General features: G+C 38.0%; 1 protein-coding gene and 1 pseudogene across 1 annotated transcript in view; both read right to left on the reverse strand.

Moving 5' to 3' along the window:
• Positions 1 to 628: 628 nt before the first annotated feature.
• On the reverse strand, positions 629 to 20,671 carry LOC108710359 (annotated as a pseudogene).
• A 1,135-nt stretch (positions 20,672 to 21,806) lies between these two features.
• Positions 21,807 to 24,962, reverse strand: part of LOC108710360 (adhesion G protein-coupled receptor E3) — a 51,084-nt gene continuing 47,928 nt past the window's right edge. Inside the window, exon 17 of the mRNA XM_041585630.1 lies at positions 21,807 to 21,845. Coding sequence (XP_041441564.1) covers positions 21,807 to 21,845 — 39 coding nt within the window. The remainder of the gene's footprint in view (positions 21,846 to 24,962) is intronic.

Consider the following 24,962-nt stretch of genomic DNA (forward strand, 5'->3'; position numbering starts at 1 on the left):
ATGGTGTCACAGAGGGGATGTGTTATATGATCTGCAATTGTATACTGCTGTACTCCATTTGTGGTCCTACGTGAGTACTTAATTTTGTGTGCTAAATAAACATTTGTCTTTGGTTAGTCTTAGCATCCAGTAATTTTCTGAGAGGTTTAGTTCTGCAAAACCTCTTCCTTCCTCCACATCTGTATATAAGGGCCCAGAGTGGGACTGAGGGTCTAATGCAATAAGTGCTCTACACTAGCTAAGGGTGAGCTAGTCCTGGGTGGCTAGTAGCTAATATAGGGAAGAAGGGCATGACAGGGACAGGAATCAGGCACCCCCCTCCTCCTTTCTAAGTCCATGCTGAGTGTGATTGGCTAAGGCCAGGGGAGAGCTAAGATTCACAAGGTTGACAAGGATTTGTCACTAAGAAAATAGCTGGGGTGGCTATTCAGTCAAATTGGGGAAGCACTGCCAACCTCCCTCCATTACTTTTTTCAACCAAGTATTTGAAAAAAAAACCCTTAATTTAAATATTCATGTTAGCTTTCTCTGTTGTCCAGAATTCAGCTGCCTAGTGTAATGTTAGTCTCATCCTTTTCCAAAAAAACAAAAAAAAACAGGTATATTTATTTTCTTTTAATAGGGAATTTTGGAATGTACATTTTTAGATTCTATTTTTGTTATAGCATCCACGTCTATATAGAAAATAAATATAGACAATAAATTGTGAATGCAACAAATGACATATAAGCATAATATATATATTTACAATTATTTATAGGTAAATGGTAAATGTTCAAGTGCTGATTCTTTGCCAGGAGAAGCTTGCACTTGCTTCAGTGATTAGTATCTTCATCCAAAGTCTTACACCGTTTGGTCTTCATAGGGATGATCTATGACAATATCTGGTTTAAGTGCTTCAAGAGCAGTTGCCTGCAGAGAGATATCAAGGTGAGGGGAGCAGAGTAGCACCAATGAGAGCAATGAATATAAGGGGAAAACAAGGACTTACTGATTTCAAGGTCATAGGAACTGTACTGCCTGATACAGTCTCTGACTCTGGCTTCTTAATATGCAGCCGACGGAAAACTTTGCGATATTCCTCCCTTACCTACATTCAAAGAGGAAATAATGAGTTTTATACTATATTGACTGTCATCTATAAAAGGTTGAAGAATAACCCTACCAGAAAAACTACAGTTATTTAAAAATGAAAATATAATACTGCTATTGCTAGTTCAGAATCTTTTTTCCTCCACCAGATCCACCAACATTACAAAAACATACAGGCAATTTAATTGGATCCTGAAGAAATTGGTCATAATGTCTGTGTGCCCAAATCTCACCCTAACTGGCATTCAGGTTAGGCTTCTCAGATCCAGAACAACAAATAAGCATTTGACTCTTATTCCCCTCAAAGTAACTGTTAGATTGAGCCCCTTAATCTAGTAAAGTGTGTTAAGTGATCCAGGGAAAACCAACCCAACAGTTTGGGAAGTTTTTTAATTATTAGTTTAATTTAGTTGTGCTTAGAGTAGAGCAAGATGCAAATTAAATTGAAGTTTGCCCATAAGTCACTTTTGTTCAGCACTTTTATCATAAAGTTAATTTTCACTAAGCATATTCATAAGTGCACAGAACTAAATTCTGCTTTGAAAAATTCTGACCTTTTCACTATAGTTAACTATCATAGGTCTATTATAAAATAGACCTAAATTAAGTTGTGAGGCATGTCAATTTTATACAAGTAATAAGAAGGTTGATGGTGCAACCTATAGCTACCTGACACCCTTCTAAGAGAGTGCCACAAAGACTCTCCTACAGCCTGCAGTTAAACTGGCATACAATTTCAATTTATCGGTAGTCGGTAATGACTAGGGAAAGATTGAAAAGGATACATTTACCTGGTGATTGAGCAGGCAGTGCACAAGGAAGATGAATGCGCCCTGAAGGCTGTTGCAGATGGTGAACAGATACAATGCCACAATTGCTCCAGTTCCACACTGGAAGAAGCCAAGGACCCAAGTAGATCCAAGAATGAAAAGCTAAGCCAGGGCCTTGAAGGTCAATAACCTGTAGTGAGAAGGAAATACACCAGGATTCTCAGCTTCATATCAGTAACAGCTGGACAGCTGTAGCTTTTTTTTTTTTTTCAAATAAAAGTAAGAATTTCCATTTTTACTGCATCCCTGCAACAGAATTATGTAAGCAAATTCCAAGTGATTCATATATTGATTTAGTGATACGACTGTTCAAACGTATTAAGTTAATACAGTAGAATCTCCGTGTTATGTTTTTCAGGGGACCAGAAAAAATAGTGGCAAATCCGAGAAAATGGAAAATCAGGGAAAAACATTATGCATTGAATGCTAGTGGGGCCACAACAAATGGTATAAAATACAGAAAAACTTAAAATAGGGGAATGTAAAATTGAGTTTTTCTGTATCTGAATTAGTAAAAGCAAAACACTCTATATCAATTTTTTTCCTCTCTCTATATTTAGTACTTGCATACTCACCGGGTGTTCTTAAGACTTGAGACATTTGTGTTTAGAGAAGCCAGCTGCAGTCGGAGAAGCCAGAATGTCAAAATCAGAAGTGTGGAATTTATCTAAATAATAATAAAGAGACAGCTGCTTAAGAGAAGTAAGCAAGAATTAAAGAATGTAAGGAAAAAAATTGATATTTTAGAAAACATCTCTATAAAAAAGGACAATGAGGTGTGCAACAAGAGGTTCATTGGCTAAAGGTAGCTCTTCATATCTGTTTTATGGCTGAGCCTGTCCTTGGGATTCATAGATGTATATCAAGCGATGATTAGCCCACGATGGTAGTACATGAGGTGATGTATAATAAATAAATTTATTCGCCAGGCGCATTTCGCCGTCAGCGAATAAATTCGCGAAACGCCCGTGAAAATTTGCCCAAAAAATTCGCCGGCGTCAAAAAAAAAAAATCGCCGGCGTCGAAAAAAACGAGACGCCGTCACTGTTTTTGGAAACTTTTGCCCGTTTCGGGAAATTCGCAAATTTTCCAGCAAATCGAAACGGCGCAAATTCGCCCATCACTAATAATAAATACAATACTTTTACTCAAATATTTTTTTTATCGATATATGAGAAATCAATAGAAATATAAGGAGCATCTTGAAATGTTCTTCTAGAAAAAATCTGGTAATTTTGGCTGCAAGAGAATTATTCCGTAAATTAAGAACATTTCTGAAGAAATAGATCATTGATAGAAAAATAAACAATTGAGAAAAAGGACCAAATAAAAACATAACGACCAAAAGGCACAAAATAAAACAACAATATGGAATAGTGATACTTGATGATTCTGCATGTAATAATTTGAAAGGTTAATTGAAGACATAAGTGATAAGTGAAGCATAAGTGATATTTGCATATAAATTTTTAAAACAATATTTAAAACATAGTATAAATAACATAGTACAGGTATAGGATCCCTTATCCGGAAACCTGATATGCAGAAAGCTCCGAATTACGGAATGGCTGTCTCCCATAGACTCCATTTTATCCAAATAATCCAAATTTTTAAAGTTATTTCCTCTTTTTTCTCTGTAATAATAAACCAGTAAATTGTACTTGATCCCAACTAAGATATGACTAATCCTTATTGGAAGCAAAACCAGCCTATGGGATTTATTTAATGTTTAAATGAATTTCTAGTAGACTTAAAGCATGAAGACCCAAATTACGGAAAGATCCGTTATCCGGAAACCCCCAGGTCCCGAGCATTCTGGATAACAGGTCCCATACCAGTATAACATTAGTATCATTTAAAAAAATTATACTGATTGGTCAGGTCAAGTCTTATTAACTGGAGTACAAAAAATTAACAGGAGAATAAGTTGCTAATAGAAGTAAAGGATTGTAAAAAAAAAATTATGGCTTGACACTGTGTGAGAGTGAACATTTTTGACAAGCCAGTTTATACATTTAAGTTCTTTCCTCTTTATGTTAGATTATGACCAGTGTGCGATAGAAAAGAGATATTAAAGCTTATATAAAACAAGGTCAGAGTTTTGGAACTTACGGTAATAAAGACACAAACTGGGCCAAGGAAACTCCAAATGAGACTTAGATGGAGCCAACAACTGTGAGGAATCAAACAAAGAATCACATCATTCCTAGTGACTTGTAAAAAGATCACACAACATCACATTCATGTTCATTGACATATACTAATTTCTGTCCTTTTTAGTGCCTTACCTAGGCCTAACATATGGTTGTTCAGCTTTAAATTAATAATTTTAATGATGTATGTGATGATATTCTAAGACAATTCACATTTGGACTTTGTGGTTTTTGAATTTTTTGGTTTTTGAATTATTTAGCTTTATGTTCAGCAGCTCTCCAGTTTGAAATTTACCCCAGCAATCGCATAGTGGTTTGAATACTAATCTGGAAGATGAATAGGAGAGGACCAGTACAGAAAATACCAAAAAGAATAACAATATTATGAACACAAGGTGTGAACACAAACAAGCATGTAGTTATGGTATATTAAGTTATACAGTAACAAAAGATAAATCTATGCTTAAAAAAATTAGAGCTTTCAATACACAGTTGGCATGAGGTCCCTGAGGGTACAGTGGCAGCATTCTGGTTGATGGTTTAACCATGAATTTATGTAACAATGGACTTAATTTCAAATATCACATACTACTAGAAAGTATATTTTTCATGAAAAAACATTATTTATAGCAAACAGTGTTTTACATATGGGCTGTTTTATGGGACAGAATTATATATATCTTCTTGCTTACTGAGGGGTCACACCCTTCTATTTCAATAGGTAGACAACCCCTTCTGTATTGCAAGTGGCGAAACATTATGTTTCGCCACTTGCAATACAGAAGGGGTTGTCTACCTATTGAAATGCCCATGTGGACTCGGATATGTGGGGCAAACCTCAAGGACATGTAGAATAAGGTTGTATGAACACAAAAGTGTTATTAGAAACTTTGTACCTGAAATAGAAGGGTGTGACCCCTCAGTAAGCAAGAAGAAAGACAGAATCAAAAAAGAAACTTTATTAGCAAAGCACTTTTATACACAAAAACATACTGTATGGCAAATAAGGTGGCAAATCCTTGAAAAGATTACAGCACCACAAGGGAATGAGATGAAGCTGGCACTGCTTAAAAGGGAAGCGTTCTGGATGTGGAAACTTGAAACTGTACAACCTAAGGGTTTAAATGAGAATTTTAGTTTGTCTTGTTTTCTATAAACACTTCACTCCTGTTACTTACACTGTGTTTCCTTCCCAAAGATAACCTGGGCCAGCGGGAATTATGAGAAATATCGATTACGGTTAACACTCCGCTGGTTGTGAGTAGTATTAGCCATTTTTTGCTATTAACAATAACCGTTGCTGTGTTGAAGGGATTATATATAAGTATTACTTTATGTACGATTGGACTTTTGGATCTACATATGGACAATGAGTGTCAAGCCTCACTTTGAAGTACACTGAACCCTGGTGGACTATGGGTAAATGGGTGGGATCACATGTACCCCAGATGCCTTAAATATGTTTGTAGCAATTGAGTTTTTATCCTGATGAAGGGAGGGTTAATCCCCCCCGAAACGTTGATGCACAGGTGGTCACAATAAAGAATAGGGGAAGTTCCCCACCTGCAACACATTTGGTGTCTGTGCGATTCTCTTTCCATTTTTCACTTTATAAATAATATAAACATTTGTCCCCATGTCTATTTAGATTATTGGCAGTAAAAAATCCCACAAATGAAGGCATAAAGCCACAGTATGGAAGATAGAACTGGTTGAGATGAGATGGTTATGAGAGCAATTTACTAGATGGCAAACCAGATTGGAGACAGTTTCACTTGCCTATTTTAATTGCCTTATTCTGGATCGACTAGGAGTTACGGAATGGTCTCTTGAAGAACAGGTTGAATTGGATGGAGGTTTTTCTAATCTGATATGTAACTATATAACTGCACCAGTCATCTACCACGTGGTCAAGTTATTAGACTGATATTGACATAAACATTTATTTCAGAAGTGTAAATTCCCAGTCTTACAGTAAATTGTGAATAATCAATTTATTGTTCCCACAAAGGGATGTTAAACCTAAACGAATATTTTGCCTAATGAAAGAATCTTGTGTTAAAAGAGGTTTAATCACATACTATAGACTGGGTTTGATGTAGGCCAAACAGGATGATCAGCTGTCCCAGAAAGAGGCATCCGCACAGTGCTATCAACATGGAGGTGTGAGCGCTCCTCAGAGAACAGCACAGGAGGAACGTGAGAAGAGACAGAAAGAGGCAGAGAAGAGATACACTGAGACCAATCTGTGAGATGTGGCGAAGGTGATGATCTTCCTGTTCAAAAAAAAAAAAAACAGTGACAAATTTCACTTACTCGAAAAGATTAAATTAGTTGAATTTCACTGGAGAGAAATATATAGGAAATGTCCAGTTACACAGAATGGATGGCCACCTCAGGGTTTGGTTGTTGCTTCTAGCAGGCCTGGATTTGTGGCAAGGCCACAATTGCCCGGATCTAGGGTAGCACAAATTAAGGGTTGGCATTCTGCCTAGCTGCACCAGAAGTTTGCTCAAATGCGGGGCACTCTGGGGTCTTGGCACACAGGAGATCTTTACACTTCCTGACCCCTCTGTAAGATCAATGGATGCGCTTGTGGGCTATCCTAGGGGTTGCAGGGGAAGTGGATAATGCCTGTTCTGGGTTCCCTGATACGAAATCCAGCCCTGGCTGTTAATAGGACACTCAATCTATGGTTCTGGATTCTAAGGCACAATCTGTGAAATGATGTTACCTTTATATCACAGGGAGCCATAATGACAGCAAAGGTGGAGAGATGATCACAGGAGCAGAGGGTGTGGGAGACATTGGCAAATGTGATGTTACATCCTCTCTTAGACCATCCACTCAGCTTAGGATCCCAGTATACACACAAAGATATATGAGAAGAATCTGGAGCCTCAAAAAATCAAAACAATCAGATCAAAGTTATTGTTAATGCTACCACTATTCTGACACACACATAACACATATAATTTCATGTGTCACATACTACACACCTAAACTAGCAATCATATCGGTTTACAGGACAGAGAGTAAAAGGATGATAGTGACACAGTGGTTATTGCTGTCAGTTCCTGTCTAATAGTGATGTTAACTAAACAATCTTTGGGGCATGGAGTAGCTGATCTGCGTAGAAATGCATAGTAGTAGTAAACTATGCCTCATAAGGTTATATTTTGATATTTTGATAATATTTCATCAGAAAGAACCCTACAGGGAGGATAAGACATTTTTGGGAGTCTTTTTGAAAATATTGCATTGTTGAGTTATTGTTTTGGCCCTATAAGTATGTTATTGGTAGTCTTCAGATTCTTAAATAAAGTCCACACAGCATATTTCTACCACTGACCTGCAGATTATTCAAATAGAAGGTCACTGGGGGGGAAAGTCTTTCTGTTGTTTGGCTTGTGATGCTTCCAGTCACCACCTCTGAATTAACCACTACAGTGTTGTTTTCCTCAACGTCCTCTGATAATTTGAGAAAATTCCCACTTAATCTGGAGTGGAGGCTCTTGTATGAAATGAAGACGGCTCCATCTGATGAAAGTGAAGAAAGTTGTTGCAAAGCTAAATTATAAAGTTTTTACATATCACATGGCCTCACTGCCAGATATGTTTAATCCTTCTGACCTTCAGGTTTAGGAAGGAGGTCACATGATACTTGCATGCTGTTGAGTCCCACGTTTATGGTTAGGAAAGAACAGTTTTCTTGGACCACCTTGGTAGCAACATCTGGAAAGAAAATAGTATCAAATCTGAGGTGGACATATGTCTCTAAATGTTTTATACATATAACTTAATCTATGGCAGAATAATAAATGAGGTGCAGAGAGGACTGTGGAGATACAAAGGGTGGGGGTATATGAATGAAAGTATAATCCACCAAAAGAAGCCTAATGAAGAGAGCCATTTAATAGCCATTGCAACACCTTTTACACAGCATCAAATATATTATACTATGTTACATAGTTAAGTAGGGTTGAAGTCCATCAAGTTAAACCTCTTCAAATAAAAAAAGTGTCCATACACATAAACACCCATATTCTATTCTGGACCCTGTAGTAGTACACAAAACGTTCACAGCAACTAGGAGTAGAACAAACTTTACTAAGGAGGAAAGCATGGCTGAACTGTCAACATGTTGGAAAAAAAGAACAGATAGAGAGGCAGATACTTGGGAAACAATTATCAGCAGAGCAGAATGGCACATCTCGTTTAACATGTAACAGCACCATCTACTGGCATTACATTAACAGTCAATACATAACAACCCACATGACCCCAACATACACTCACATAAACTACATATACTAATATCTATACTTTTATTTACTTAAATTAGAATTCATCTCAGAATTAGTGATGGGCAAACTAATTCGCCAGGCAAATTTCTGTGTCAACCGCTGGCGAATAAATTTGCGAAACTGCGGCGAAAATTCGCTGGCAAAAAATCCGCTGTGTCAAAAAAATATTGTTGCATGTCAGAATAGTCGCGCATAAAAATTATTCAGAAATATTATTCAGATGCCCAATGACTATAATGAATTTGGACAAAATAGGAATGCCTATAAAAATTGTCAAAACAATTTTGACGCCCATTGACTTCAAATGCTCCCATCACTAATTAAAATAAAAAAATCTCAACCAAACTCCCATACCTGATTTTGCCTCATGTATTAATAAAATATCTCGGATTTGGGAAAAAAACAATAAAATCGAGCGAAAACCCGAATCTTAACATACTTTTTTAAAAAAAAATTCTGTTTTTTGCACGAAAACCACATATCAGATTATATAGGACTGAACCCAGCACAAATCATCTTCATACTGGATAGGGATAGGGACATCTCCTATTGACTTATACATGACCTCGATAGGTCTGATATGGTGGATTTTCAGATTCAGGCTTTTTGCAGCAATATGGTGTAACAACTCTCTAAAAATGTGGGGTTTTGCCCCTAAAAGCCCGGTCAGATAAATTTGAGTTTAGTAAATAACCCCTAATTGTAGATTGTGGAGGCCTATTTATTAATGCCTGAATTTGAGAGGTTTTTGAAACCAAGACTTTCTCTAAAACCGCAAATTTCATGAAATTTATTAAAAAATCCAAATTGAAAAAGTCACGAAAAATGCAACTTTTTCGTATTGTTGGATAAAAGCCAGAGAAAAATATCTGAAGACTTCTAAAACCTCAAAAACCACGAATCAAAAAAAAGATCTTCCAGTTGTTGTAAGGGACATCTTCCATTGAGTTCTACATGTTTTCAACAGATTTTAGCTGGAGAATTTTCATATTTGGAATTGTTGCTGTTATGTTGCAGAATAAATCCGAAAAGCCATTTCCAAAAAAAAATTGCGGCTTAATAAATAGGCCCCTTTGTATCACAATAGCCTATGCTATTATACATGTCTAAGAAATCATCCAGCAGTGCATTCCACAACCTTAAGAGCAAATATGCACTTTTATATTGCCCTTTATTTGAACTATTATGTTTCTCCAGTAGACTTTTCTGCAAAGTTTTAATGAAGATTATGCTTACCTATCTCAGGGGTGCTAAAATTCTGATTGCTGGGATTTTTTGAAAATAATTTCAATGCTGATAATTCCACAGTCTCTAGGAGCCCATTTACCACAGTACTGACTTCTGAAGAGCTGAGATTAGACCAAGAAGGGTCACTGAGTATCCTGGAGGCAGAATTTGTGATGTTCTGTAGACAGAGAGGAGAGTAGAAAGAAAGAGTGAATAAGAGAAGGGAATCACAGAGCAATGAAATGAACAAAGTTTTACTTTCATATTATAGTGGCATTTTTTTTTTTTTTGCCATAACTAGTATTTTTTCATTATTCTGTAAACCAAATTTCTCAACAAAATCCCTTACCTCTATGTCTAATTTGGTCTTATTCTGGCAAGAAGCTTCCAGAAGGTGGTAAGTGGACCTCTGATGAATACAACTGGGATCCTAAAATGTATATATAAGGAACAATTTATAAATAGGCCCCTTAGTTCCTATGAATTCCTCTGGATCAAGGAAAAAACATAAATACCAGCAGAGGTAGTTTTGGATTTAAAATCATATTTTCATTGTTCTGGAAAACATTCTTCAGAAAGCTTTAGCACTGACACTGTCGGGAATATCCAGCTTTTGATCCTCCAGCTGCAGTTAAAGTGTTGTATGAGCATTTGTAACTAGGGATAGGCGAATTTGACCCTTTTCATTTCGCCAAAAATTCATCGCCGTGGGCGTCAAAAAATTTTTTGTTGCGCACCTAAATTTTTTTGGACGCACAACGCCATACAAGTCTATGGGCGTCATTTTTGCAGCGAAACAAGGCGAAAAAAATTTGCCCATCCCTATTTGTAACAACTAATTAAAGGAGAAGGAAAGCTACGGAGGTATTTTATTGCCAATAGATTAGCTGCAATAGTGCAAGCGAGAATGCTATATTTATTCTGTAGAATGTTTTACCATACCGGAGTAAAAAGCTCTAGAAACTCTCTGTTTGTTTAGGATAGGAGCTGCAGTATTAACATAGTGTGACATCACTTCCTGCCTGAGTCTCTCCCTGCTCTGGGCTCAGATTACAGTAGAGAAGGGAGGGGTGGTGGGAGAGGAGCAAACTGAGCATGCTCTTGCCCAGGGCAATGAGGTTTAAGCTGAAGGCAGGAAGTCTGATACAGAAGCCCATGTGTACACAATAGAAGGAAAGAAATGCAGTGTTTCTTTTGACAGGGGACTCAGAGCAGCATTACTTTGGGGGTTTACTGGTATATTTAGATGGACCTTTCTGATAAGGCTTACTTAGTTTTAACCTTTCCTTCTCCTTTAAATATAGATTGAGGTTCTCTTTACACTTCATATTTCATTGTCAATATTCACATTGACTGATCCCATCCTTTTTTTAAGATTTTTAATTAATAGCGAACTAGGGTGAGATAAACAGTAGAGAAGAAAAGACCCAATGGATGTTGTGGAGCCTAGATGAATAAGAGTTCTGGTTGGAGAACTGATTCATTAACAATTTCACTGTATATCTTGGATGGATAACTGTTCGTCTTCTCACAAGGTTAAATAAGGATGAGAGGTACCTAAGAACTGGGCTACAGCTGGTTATGCCAGATGCCTGCTTGGTATTTTTATATGTGACAATAGACCCAATGGAATATTAACTGCTTGAAGTGATACTTACTGGACAAGTTATAAAATTTTTGATAAATATGCCCCTCTTCCTTAAAGGAGAAGGAAGGCTTGGTGCACTTGGGGGTGCCAAATGTTAGGTGCTCCTATCAGCAGAAAACTGTACCGGCCTGGGGTTCTAATGAGCACTAGTGAGCACCAGGGAGTGATCCACTTCTGTCTTCTTCTTTCTTCAAATTTCCCGGGACAAACGTATGCGGAGTTGAACAAAGTAGTCAACTTTTTAGTTAAAGTTCAGCTGTTCGTTCTACTGCGCATGCGAAGCCACGAAGAAGGAGGAAGATGGAAGAAGATTGCATTGCGGTGCTCACTGGTATAACCCCAGGCCGCTGCAGTTTTCTGCTGATAGGACCACTGGCCCCGGGTTTCAGGTAAGTCAATACTATCACTTGGGGGTGCCTAACATTTGGCACCCCAAGAGCACCAAGCCTTTTCTTCTCCTTTAAGGGAATAGCTGGTTTATCAATGGGATTAAAGGAAAACTATAGCCACCAAACAATGTAGGTCTCTATACAAAAACAGTATATTGCATACAACAGTTCAAATGTAAAACCGTGCTTCATTTAAATGAAGCAAAATAAAATAAAATGTAATTCTTATTTTTAGTAGTATGTGCCATTGGGTAATCCTAAAAAGAAAATTCCTATTTTAAGAACTAAGGGCCGCCCCCTGGGAACCTACGATTCACGGTGCACACAAACAAACCAAGTGCACACAAACAAACCAAGTGCACACAAACATGTTAGGTCACATGAGCCAATTATAGTTGCTTAAATATTCATTCTGGGGATATCATTTTTCTTTAACATCTCAATTTTCTCATTTCCAATTGGGTTTCAAAATCATGTGGCTTGTCATGGTCAAATTCTCTAAAGGCTACCTGTTCAAATTTTGTGTTTTTATTAGAAAAAAATACTTTCCAAATAAGAGCCCTCCAGATATTCCTGAATTTCAGGCCAACAATATTTCTTCCAAAGTCACACAAAAACTGCAGGTGCCGTTGGGCTGTTTGGTGAACTGGCAGCATCTACATCACTTTACTTTATATGGTTTCAGGACCCAGCGAGGAAAAAGGAGATTTAGTTGTTAATTTATTTAATGCAATCTAAAAGGTCCCATATAGGGAGAGGGGACATTCATAGCTGTTGGACACAGTAGGAGGTTGGACAACAAGAAAAAACACACACTGAATACATGCATTATTTAAAATTACAATTACAAAAAAAAATGTAATTCACATATACAATAGCTCAGGGTTTTGTTTTGTTCTTGCAAATATATTTCACATAATGCTAGAAATAAACAAAAGAAAATAAATACACAATTGTTATTTCTAGAGGCCAATGCAATAATAATCTGTCCTGCTGTGTTTAAAGTCAGCAGTTTCTGTTAATAATGATGTTCTTGAGTTCTGCCACAGCTTCCTTTTTCTGGTTTCTATTATATGTAAAGTGGCTAAACATCCCTGAATGGAAGGGATCATTGCAACAAAGGAGCTTGAGAACATTTTAATTGTATCAGGCGTGTGGTGTCGGGATATGTTTATGGTTCATGGTCGGGAGTTATTGTACCTGAGAACTCCATGCTTTTTCCTGTGGAAGTCACAACATACCCAGCAGGGCTGGTAATAGAGCTGGTGTCTGAGAGGGAAGTGGAATTGACGGCAGTGGTTGGAGGGGAGGTTCTTGGAGATGACACGGTTCTTGCTGTAATATGAAAATATTTTGGGTGAGATTTAGGGGGTTATTTATTAAAGTGGACCTGTCACCCAGACACAAAAATTTGTGTAATAAAAGTCCTTTTCAAATTAAACATGAAATCCTATTTCTATTTTTTATTAAAGCATTCATAGCTGTTGTAAGCTTGTTTAAAAATCTCAGCTGTCAATCAAATATTGTCTGCCACTCCTCTATGCCAGTGGCATAGAGGCAGGGCAGACAATTACTTTCACTTTCCATTCAGCACTTCCTAGATGTCACTGCTCTCCACACATTCCCCCGTTCTCTTCACCATTTAATTGTGTAGCCAGGGCATGGGGATGGACATCAGGTCCCCCATTCTGGTGCCCAAACAAGATTCTGAGATGATACAAGACTTGCCTTAATAACAGTGTCCACACAATGGCTCCTGCCTGCTTGCTATAATTTTGAAATCCCAGACTGAAGGAAGCAAGAATTAAATAATTTATATAGTGAAATTAAAGTTCATTTTGCTTGACTAATGTGATAAAATAGGATTTTGAATATTTTTTTTGGGTGACGGGTCCCCTTTAAAGTCTGCATGATAAAAACTTGAAAAATTCTAGGTTTTTTTCTATAAAATCTGAATTTTTAGTGGAATTTTCAAGATTTATTTTACCCTGAGGATGCAAACATTTTGTATCCAAAAATACTCCATCTTCAACCTGCCGAGGTGCTGTAGAAGTCAAAGGTCCTATTTGCAATTTGAAAATATTATTTTCTACGCGGGGTTTCATATGATAATGTGAACATTTTGAGCTTTTCTGGTGATTTCACAAAAAATTCAGACTTTTCGAGTGTTAAATCGAAAACATTCAGATTTTCCTTGTGTCAATCCGAAAAAGTAGAGGTTTTTTTCAATCTGATTTTCTCTGTTTTTTTTTCTTGATAAATAAGGATAAATTGTGGATTCTAGATTGGTATTATTTTTTTATTTAAAAAATCTGAAAAATTCACATTTTGATAAATTACCCCCTAAGATTTAAGCAAAGAAAGCTCACATGAGTGCAAAGAAACCCTGTACTTACATCCTACCTTTAGCATTGTAAACCTTAAAGGGGGCAAGAATCGTTGTACTTTGAAATGTTTTTATTTTTTATTCTATGCACCTCTGCACCTCTTAAACTAGAGATGCACCGAATCCAGGATTCGGTTCGGGATTCGGCTAGGATTCAGCCTTTTTGCAGGATTTGTATTTGACTGAATCCTTCTGGCTGGCCGAACCGAATCCTAAATTGCGTGACTTTTTGTCAAAAAACAATTAAGTAAAATTTTTTTCCCCTTCCCACCCTAATTTGCATATGCAAATTAGGATTTGGTTCGGTATTTTGCCAAATCTTTCGAAAAGGATTTGGGGGTTGGGCCGAATCCAAAATAGTGGATTTGGTGCATCTTAAACACGTGCCTTTTTAAAATTTGACTCATAGGGGAACCATCATACTGATAAAAATGCACTAACTCTATAGAGCAGGGGGCCCCACCTTTTTTACCCATAAGTAACATTCAGATGTAAAAGGAATTGGGGAGCAACACAAGCATGAAAAATTTTCCCAAATAAGGGCTGTGATTGGCCATTTGCTATCCCTTATGTGGAATGGCAGCTACTGAAGGCTCTGTTTAGCAGTAAACCTGGTTTTTATACAACCAAAACTTGCCTCTAAACCTGGAATTAAAAATATAATCACCTGCTTTGAGGCCACTGAGAGCAACATCCAAGGGGTCGGAGAGCAACATGTTACTCACAAGCCACTGGTTGGGGATCACTGGTCTAGAGAATGCTTAATAATTTTATTTGACAAAAACAGTGACTCACAGCATAAGTATACTTACTGCAGACCCTTTAAACATTGTATATGTTTAAGTGTTTTTCTGAAAATTCCTATAGAATCCAACACAGCAAGAGCTAGCATGCTATCCTCTCATTTAGCATGTGCAGCCTTTCTATTAAATATCCTTTTCTGCATCTCTGTTAAAGTGTTTTTCCTCCTCAAAACTCATTTATTACATAATGAAAGAAAATATAATCCTAAGAAACTTCTATTATACTGTACGTTGTTGAAACATTATTTGTGGTTTAAAGTATATGAGTAAATGTATTTTCTAATAAAAGCAGTGTTTGTTTATCCCCATTTCTCCTTCCCGTCTGACTCGGAGACTCTTAAAACAATGTAAGAGGAGATGGGTCTCTTTCAGGTTCTTTTAATGAGCTTCAGTGAGCTGGCATGCAACATTGTTTAGAGGATCAAAGACAGGAGTGCTAAGAATGCAGACAGATAGTGATGGGCGAATTTATTCACCAGGCGAGAATTTGCGGCGAATTCCCGTGATTCGCCGCTGGCAAATAAAATTGCGAAACTGCCGCGAAAATTCGAAGGCGTCCAAAAAAAGGAGACGCTGGCAGCATTTCGCAAATTTCACAAATTTCACAGGGAATTCTCACATTTTCCGGCAAAACGGGACTATATAAATCTATATAAATACACCAGTAAACCCTCAAAGTAATGCTGCTCTGAGTCCTCTGTCAAACGAAACACCACATTTCTTTCCTTCTATTGTGTACTCATGGGCTTCTGTATCAGACTTCCTGTTTTCAGCTTAAACCTCCAGGGCTAGGGCTTGAGCATGCTCAGTTTGCTCCTCTCTCCCTTCCCTGCTGTAATCTGAGCCCAGAGCTATGCGTGAGCAGGGAGAGACTCAGGCAGGAAGTGATGTCACACCAAGCTAATATGGCAGCTGCTATCCTAAACAAACAGAGAGCTTCTAGAGCTGATTACTCAGGTATGGTAAAGCATTCTACAGAATAAATATAGTGTTATAGCTGCACTATTGCAGATAATCTATTGTCAATAAAATGCCTCTGTAGCTTTCCTTCTCCTTTAAATAGCAGTTACAAATAACTTTAAGACCATTGAAAATGTGTAATTAATGTATATTGAAGAGTTGTTAGGATTACATTATTAAGAAAACTTATTTTTGGGGTAAAAGTCCACATTTAAAAGGGAAGTATACTTCCTCATTTGACATGATGGTTGAGATGAACGTACTTTAGGAGGAATGTAATAAAAGTTGGTAATGGAAAAAAAATGGAAAAAAAGATTATGACACCTTCAAGCTCTTCTTAAAAGTGGGCAATGCGCAATTAAAATTCGGAATGAGCATTAAAAATTGAAATGTAATAACAGTTTAAGGAAGAGTATTACATTGCAAAATGCAACTTTTTATTCTTATTTGTGCTAATTGTTTTGCTCTTTGCAACTTTTATTACATTCCCCAATTAGTCTATTGTTTTAATCATGAAAAAATGTATAAATGCAGCAGAGCCTGGCAGAGAGAACGTGGAACTGCCAGGAACTGCTGGTGGGCCCTGCTGGTGGGCCCAGAGAGCTGGAAGACCCCACCAAAAGTAGGCATTCAGATGAGGCTGGCATAGGGATGCCAGATACGGTGCCTGGAATGAGTATCCTGTTTAAAGGGACAGTACCCTAAAGTGCTTAAAGATACAGAGACTGTCTATGTTTAATGCTATGCAGCACTGATGACATTAGAGGGCACCTTCTTTTGCAGGACAGATAGTAACCAATACCTGTATAGTATCCATACCTGTGCATGATCCCTTGGGGTAAGTAACATGAGTATTATCAATGTCATTTCTGAACCCTGAGTTGCAGATGCAATAATAGCTTCCAGAAGTAGCTTTCTCACATTCAGAATTATTCGGGCATAGACTTGAATCCCCATTACACTGGGGAAATCCTTTAGCTTTTGAAGGTATATGCACAGCACCTGTGGGGCAGGAGAAAATATAATTATCAGTCATTGAACATTGTCAATCACTCTGAATGAACAAAAAAAATACATGAACCCCTTCCTTGAGGCATCATCTTCAATGCTTATTCTTTACCAAGAAACATCCCAATTTATTAAAAGGGAAGGCCACCCAAAAAGTGTGTAATGTAACAACATCCAATATAATGTCCACACCTATATAATTAAACATTTTCAGTGGTTATAAATTTATTTGTAAATATAATCAGCAGGCACAATTATCCTTTTTGTAGGATAATTTTATTCTCTTCATTTTATATTCTCTGCACTCCTAATTCTAGCATGATGTAGAAAGTGATATTCTCAGACAATTTTTTCATTATTTGTAGTTTTTGAGTTGTCCAACTATTTATTCTGCAGCTCTGCAGTTTGCGATTTCAGCAATCTGGTGGCTAGGGTCCAAATTACCCTAGCAACCATGTATTAATTTAAATGAGAGACTGGAATATGAATAGAAGAGACCTAAATAGAAAGACAAGTAGTAAGAAGTAGCCTTAAATGGATCCTATTATCAGAAAACATGTTTTTTGAAATCTGACATGGGGCTAGACATTTTGTCAGTTTCCCAGCTGCCCCTGGTCATGTGACTTGTGCTCTGATAAACTTAAATCACTCTTTACTGCTACTGCAAGTTGGAGTGATATCACCCCCTCCCCCCCCCCCCAGCAGCCTAACAACAGAACAATGGGAAGGTAACCAGATAGCAGCTCCCTAACACAAGATAACAGCTGCCTGGTAGATCTAAGAACAACACTCAATAGTAAAAACCTGCACTTTAGGAGAGAAATGCTTTCTGGCAGGCTGCTGTTTTTCCTTCTCAATGTAACTGAATGTGTCTCAGTGGGACATGGGTTTTTACTATTGAGTGTTGTTCTTAGATCTACCAGGCAGCTGTTATCTTGTGTTAGGGAGCTGCTATCTGGTTACCTTCCCATTGTTCTTTTGTTTGGCTGCTGGGGGGGGGGAAAGGGAGGGGGGTGATATCACTCCAACTTGCAGTACAGCAGTAAAGAGTGATTGAAGTTTATCAGAGCACAAGTCACATGACTTGGGGCAGCTGGGAAATTGACAATATGTCTAGCCCCATGTCAGATTTCAAAATTGAATATAAAAAAATCTTTTTGCTCTTTTGAGAAATTGATTTCAGTGCAGAATTCTGCTGGAGCAGCACTATTAACTGATTCATTTTGAAAAAAAATTTTTTTCCCATGACAGTATCCCTTTAACAATAGATTTGTAACAGAATATTTGGGTCAGTGATCCCCATTTGAAAGCTGGAAAGAGTCAGAAGGTGAGGGCAACTATTTCAAAACTATAAAAAAGAAAAGATGAAGGCCAATTGAAAAGTTCCTTAGAATTAGAAATTATATGACGTACTAAATGTACCTTTTAAAATATAATGATGGGTAACAGGACATAACAAGTAAAGAAAGTTTAAGGGGAAAGAAATCGACAGTAATCAACTGTGCACAAAACATATTCTTCACATTGCTCATCTATTCAGCTTTGTTTTCTTAGAAAGTGGTAGAAACTAGATGTGTATGTCTCTTATGCAATAAAAAAGTAGCATTTTACTATTTAATTGTAACTCACCCTTAACTCCGATGAGGATATTTAATGCACAGGCAGCTGAAAAAGACAATACAGAAAGTGTTGCCTTGCTGAAAGTATAACTTTAATTCATTGTGCATTTATAGACATTTATCTTACTGAATAATACCTTCGAGCAGAGTCCTGCAGCGGGTCGGGTACCTGCGGTACCCTGCGAGTTGTGGGTATAGACTCGGGTCGGTGGTTCTGCGGGTTTGCAGGTCGCGGGTCGGGCTGCGGGTCTTCTCAATATCAATTTTTACTCCTTTTTTCTGATCACGCCAACTTCCGATGAGGTCACTTCCAGTTTACAATGACAGCACTTCCTGATTCTTAATGGTCAACGGGTCGCGGGTACGGGTTGTAGGTCCAAGCGGGTAAGAATGCGGGTTACGGGTACAGGTCGGGTACGGGTTCCAAAAAATGGACCTGCGCAGGACTCTACCTTCGAGATGGTCCCTAATTACATGTGTCTTTACTGAGAAGGATGCCTTTATCTTAAAGGATCAGTAACATGAAAAAATTTAATTGTTTTAAAGTAATAAAAATATAATGCAGTGTTGCCCTGCACTGGTAAAACTGCTGTGTTTACTTAAGAAACACTACTGTTATTTATATAACTATGCTGCTGTGTAGCAATGGGGGTAGCCATTCAAAGGAGAAAAGGCTCAGGTTACACAGCAGATAAGCTCTGTAGAACACAATGGTGTTATCTCTTATCCACTATTTAACCTGTGCCATATAGACTTTTTTCAATTTTCAACATTGCTACACAGCAGCTTGTTTATATGAACTACAGTAGTGTTTTACCAGTGCAGGGCAACAGTACATGATATTTTCATTACTTTAAAACACTTTAATTTTTTGGTTTTACGGTTTTTTTAATAGGCAACTGGAAACCAGCCAATCTGAAACCACCAGTGAAGACGTGGGGGTGATAAAAAGTATATGGATGGGGCCTGGATGCTGAATTAAGATAACTAGATAAGTACTCTTCCGAGGAAGAGATGGTGCTTAGCTGCAGATGTAAAGCCTGGAGTGGTAACAGTGCCCTGCAGATATCAGTGAACTAGTGATGTCAAATGAGAATTTTGATGCTTGCGTCAATTTTGATACCGGCATTGAAGTCAATGGGCGAATAAGTTGGACACGTGACGGTTTTGATGTGAGCGACTATTCCGGCACGTCCAAAATGTTTTCGCTGGCGAATTTTCACGGCAGTTTTCCGAATTTATTCGCCGCCGGTGAGACGCGGAAATTCGCCTTGAATTTGCACCTGGTGAATTTATTCACTCATCACCATACTTAACTTATGTTGGATTCATGCTCCAGTACTTAAAATAAACAATGGTCACAAAAAGTAGAGTAAAGTCCTAGTGCTCAACAAAAGAACAAGGCCAAAAAAGAAAAATTAGAAGGCGCACTGCCTCATAAAGTAAAAACCACTGTTTTGGTCTTGGATAAATGCAGTTTGAGGAGCTTTATATGAGTGCCGCCACACTGAATCCTGCAGTCTGTCTGTGACATTCAGTGAAGGGAGCAAGGGTAATTCTGAGCTGCTTTGTTAAATAACTACTCGATAAAGAACAGACTAGTAACAGCCACATTGATAGGAGAATGTTGTTCTGACTTTGGTTAGTTGGTGGTTTGCCAAGTGCTATACCTGGTGTGGTATTAGCTCTATAATAAAGCTGGGCTTGGTTCTTCTATAAGCCAGGAAAGGTGGGAAAGTGACTTAAATTAAGAGATTCTGTACAAAGGACATTGAATGTAAAACGGTCAGAATATAGTCACATGGCAAACTCTCTTTTGTGCTGGACACATCTATTATCTGGCACCAAAACAGTTCATTGCATAGTCAAGGTTTGCCTGCCTCATCTTAGAGGGCAACAAATGCAATTTATTTTACCATTTATGTTATGAATTTATTTTATAATAAATGTTTGCTGACCAGCAAAGGCTCGATTCTAACGTGGGTTTAAGATGTAATACTTTACAACCAGCGTATAGATGACAGGCAAATTGCTATGGAACTGTTCTCTCCAAACTGTGACTTTGCAGCTTTTTCTAGAATATGTGCAGTGTAGTTTAGCAACAAACTAAAAATCTGTGTGGGCTGAACGTGACTGCTTTGGTTTAAATTAACCCACCCAGGAATTATAACAATAGTGCCTTCAGGTGTACCTATTATTTGTTGACAACTGCACTTACCTATCAGATACCTTCCGACCTGGGTCCTCATTCTGACACAGCTCTGCAGCCGGTTGGTCCAATAGAAACCCAGAATAAGAAAACACCGTTATGATAAGAAATAGATTAAGACAGAGATTAACAGCCTTCTCCTATACTATATAACCAATAGCTTTACTTTACAGGTAGAAGGTATCATCTACTTACAAAGGGACATTTTCCAAAGAGCAGTAACAGTAAAATTGACCAGATAGTCACTCAAAATGTTCTGTTGGTTACTGCACCAGGATAATGTTGCATGTGATCTGCCGTTTCATCCAAACCTATATTCAACCCTAAACCTAAGCATAATTGCACCTGCCACAAGTTCCTGCAAACTATAGTGAGCCCCAATAATCAAAAGCTTAAAACAAAAGGTTTAAAATAAAAATCCCCACCTATGAACATTACTTGGTAGTGTAACTATAATCCGTGCCCTTTTTAGACTTGGACAACTCCACTTACTTATCATGCCGACTCAGCTCTGTAGCAGATCAGTCCATTAAGAGTGAGAGAAATGGAGAACTGTCATAATTAATCCACAAGCATGAAAAAATAGACATTATCTCCTCCCCTATAAAACAAAAACAGCTACTTATTAGGAACTGCTTTTTAATGAGTAAAAAATATTTGGACACACAGTATAAGGAAGTAGGTGGCACAAAGTAAGCCCTTGACTTCATGTCTGGGCAATTATAAAATATTGGGCTTCCTTGGACCTTGCTGTACCTACAGAACAGTAATAGACTCAAAGGTTGAACTGACACTATGTGTAAGGAAACATAGGCTCAAGCACTTTACGTAAGGCCTACTATTGGCTAACTAACCGAGGACAAATGCAATAAATGAATTAAAATATATTCATTCTTTACATTAAGTTTCAAATTGCAGGGTAAAGCCTTACGTTGTGTAGTCTTTATTCAACAGACTGCAGAACTGCCTAGCTCCACATGGATAGTGTCATTACCATAGAATCTTAGAATACTCTAGAAATACTCTAGGAATCTCGTGTGGGTCAAGATTCTACACGTTGTATATTTGTTATCGTGTTGTGGTTTCTACCAGTAGTATCTACAATCTTGCAGTCTGTGATGAGTGAATATGTATATGTGGGGACTGTGGCGGTATCCATATTTTCAGCAAATGTTTCAGATCTGTAGTTCAAAGTGCACATTCTGTCTGCGTATCTGCAGAGGACACAAACAGGGCATAAAGATAAAGCACTTCATGGTAGAAGCCGCATGAAAGGCAACTGAAAGGTATATGGTGTGATCCAGTGAATGAAAGCTATGTTTAAATAATATGTGCCAGCAAGAATGATACAGTATTTAATAACCTAATTGACTTGCCGCTTAAAGGGCATGTAAAGTCTAAAATAGAATAAGGCTAGAAATGCTGTATTTTGTATACTAAATATAAACATAAACTTACTGCACCACAAGCCTAATCAAACAAATAATTTATGCTTTCAAAGTTGGCTACAGGGGGTCACCATCTTGTAACTTTGTTAAACATCTTTGCAAGACTAAGACTGTGCACATGCTCAGTGTGGTCTGGGCTGCTTAGGGATCATCATAAACAAAGCCGCTTGAGTTCTGCATGACTGGGAAGTAAGGCGGGGGCTCCCCCTGCTGTTCATAAGTATGATTGTTTCCCTGCTCAGCAGTTAGGGACCGTCTGACAATTCCTATCCACAGCAGTAAATGAAGGGAAAATGTCACTGCAACAGTCAGGTTGCTTATAAAAACAATACACATTTTTTTATTAAAGGGATACTGTCATGGGAATTTTTTTTTTTTTTCAAAATGAATCAGTTAATAGTGCTGCTTCAGCAGAATTCTGCACTGAAATCCATTTCTCAAAAGAGCAAATTTCCCAGCTGCCCCATGTCATGTGACTTGTGCCTGCACTTCAGGAGAGAAATGCTTTCTGGCAGGCTGCTGTTTTTCCTTCTCAATGTAACTGAATGTGTCCCAGTGGGACATGGGTTTTTACTATTGAGTGTTGACTATGAAGATTTTCATTCATCCAGGTCATAGTATATCTAGTATAGGTCTAAAAACAACTGGACTTGCTGAGTATTCAATGAAGACGTTTCACTACTCATACGAGCAGCTTCTTCAGTTCAACTGACTGGTGTGGGAAATTCTCGGCATATAAACTCTTCCACTAATCCATTTACAATGGCACATTGTAACTCTTCAATGAGGTGACATTTGAAGAAACTCACAGAGGTGTTGATTCTGTGTAGTTACTGTGATAGGATTATCCAATGTGTCATGTGACTCCTAGATACAGGTGTTACTTGTGAGAGTTGCATGAATGGATGTGTGAAGTGTTCTGAATCCGCCGGGGTACAGATTTTAGAACAGCATTGTATGTAGCAGACACCTGTCTGCTACATACAATGCTGTTCTAACATCTGTGGAAGAGTTTATATGCCGAGAACTTCCCACACCAGTCAGTTGAACTGAAGAAGCTGCTCGGATGAGTAGTGAAACGTCTTCATTGATTACTCAGCAAGTCCAGTTGTTTTTAGATTCACCTATACTAGATATACTATTGAGTGTTGTTCTTAGATCTACCATGCAGCTGTTATCTTGTGTTAGGGAGCTGTTATCTGGTTACCTTCCCATTGTTCTTTTGTTTGGCTGCTGGGGGGGGGAAAGGGAGGGTGATATCACTCCAACTTGCAGTACAGCAGTAAAGAGTGATTGAAGTTTATCAGAGCACAAGTCACATGACTTGGGGCAGCTGGGAAATTGACAAAATGTCTAGCCCCATGTCAGATTTCAAAATTGAATATAAAAAATTCTGTTTGCTCTTTTGAGAAATGGATTTCAATGCAGAATCCTGCTGGAGCAGCACTATTAACTGATGTATTTTGAAAAAATGTTTTATTCCCATGACAGTATCCCTTTAAAGTATATTGGGGATAGGTTTCTTTTTCATTAAAGAAAGTAAAAATGGGATTTTATTTTTTTGACTTTACATGCCCTTTAAGGGGACAAAAGGGAAGTACATTTTTCTCGAGAAATGACAATATACAAAAATAAACAGAAAGGGAAGTCAAGACCAAGGTTATAATTAAAGATCAAAAGGTTAAATCTGCATTTGTAAGGGACCCATATTGTTGGTCAAGTATATATTTTTATGGTCAGTTGTACTAGTTAGTAAAACCATTAGCAGTTGGTGTGTTTATGTGTTTGTTATGGTCCCAGTGACCCCAGCCACCAGGCAGTGATTTAAAGGCTGACTGGAAGAAGAAAAAGTGATGGACTTAAAAATGGCTAACAATGTGTCATCCCCTTGCAATTACCTTCTAATCTGAAAATCTGGGCTGGCATTCTGCCTCACTGAAAAATGCACCAGCCCTGGGTACTAGTCTAGTGAGCACCACACCTTCACATTATCTTCAGCACCAGAGATGCCTTAAAGGAGAACTAAAACCTAAAAATGAATAGAGCTATAAATGCCATGTTATATATACTGAACCTATTACACCAGCCTAAAGTTTCATCTTCTCAATAGTGGCAATGATCCAGGACATCAAATCAGCCTTATATTGTGACATTTCTATTCTATGTGTACTGTATATTGTGAGTGGGTCCCTAAGCTCAGTAAGTGACAGCAGCACAGAGCATGTGCAGTGAATCAGCAGAAAGGAAGATGGGGAGCTACTGGGTGCGCCCTCTGTTGGTTATATGAAAGAATAACAGTGACTGCAATATCACACAGCGCCCTCTGTTGGTTATATTAAAGAATAACAGTGACTGCAATATCACACAGTGCCCTCTGTTGGTTATATGAAAGAATAACAGTGCGCCCTCTGTTGGTTATATGAAAGAATAACAGTGACTGCAATATCACACAGCACCCTCTGTTGGTTATATGAAAGAATAACAGTGACTGCAATATCACACAGTGCCCTCTGTTGGTTATACGAAAGATTAACAGTGATGGCAATATCACACAGCGCCCTCTGTTGGTTATACGAAAGATTAACAGTGATGGCAATATCACACAGCGCCCTCTGTTGGTTATACGAAAGATTAACAGTGATGGCAATATCACACAGCGCCATCTGTTGGTTATACGAAAGATTAACAGTGATGGCAATATCACACAGCACCCTCTGCACATGGTAGTGGGACAGTGGGACAATGCACACAGTAATCCATTTGGCAATTCTCTGTCACCATCAACTTTGCAAAGAAGTCCGGTTGATCGCTGGGGGGTCGCTTTGGCAGAACGTGCGCTGCTGGGAGACAGGGCTGTAGTTGTGTCTAGGCTTATACTAGAGT

The sequence above is a fragment of the Xenopus laevis genome, chromosome 3L, assembly GCF_017654675.1.
Source record: "Xenopus laevis strain J_2021 chromosome 3L, Xenopus_laevis_v10.1, whole genome shotgun sequence".
Classification (NCBI taxonomy): domain Eukaryota; kingdom Metazoa; phylum Chordata; class Amphibia; order Anura; family Pipidae; genus Xenopus; species Xenopus laevis.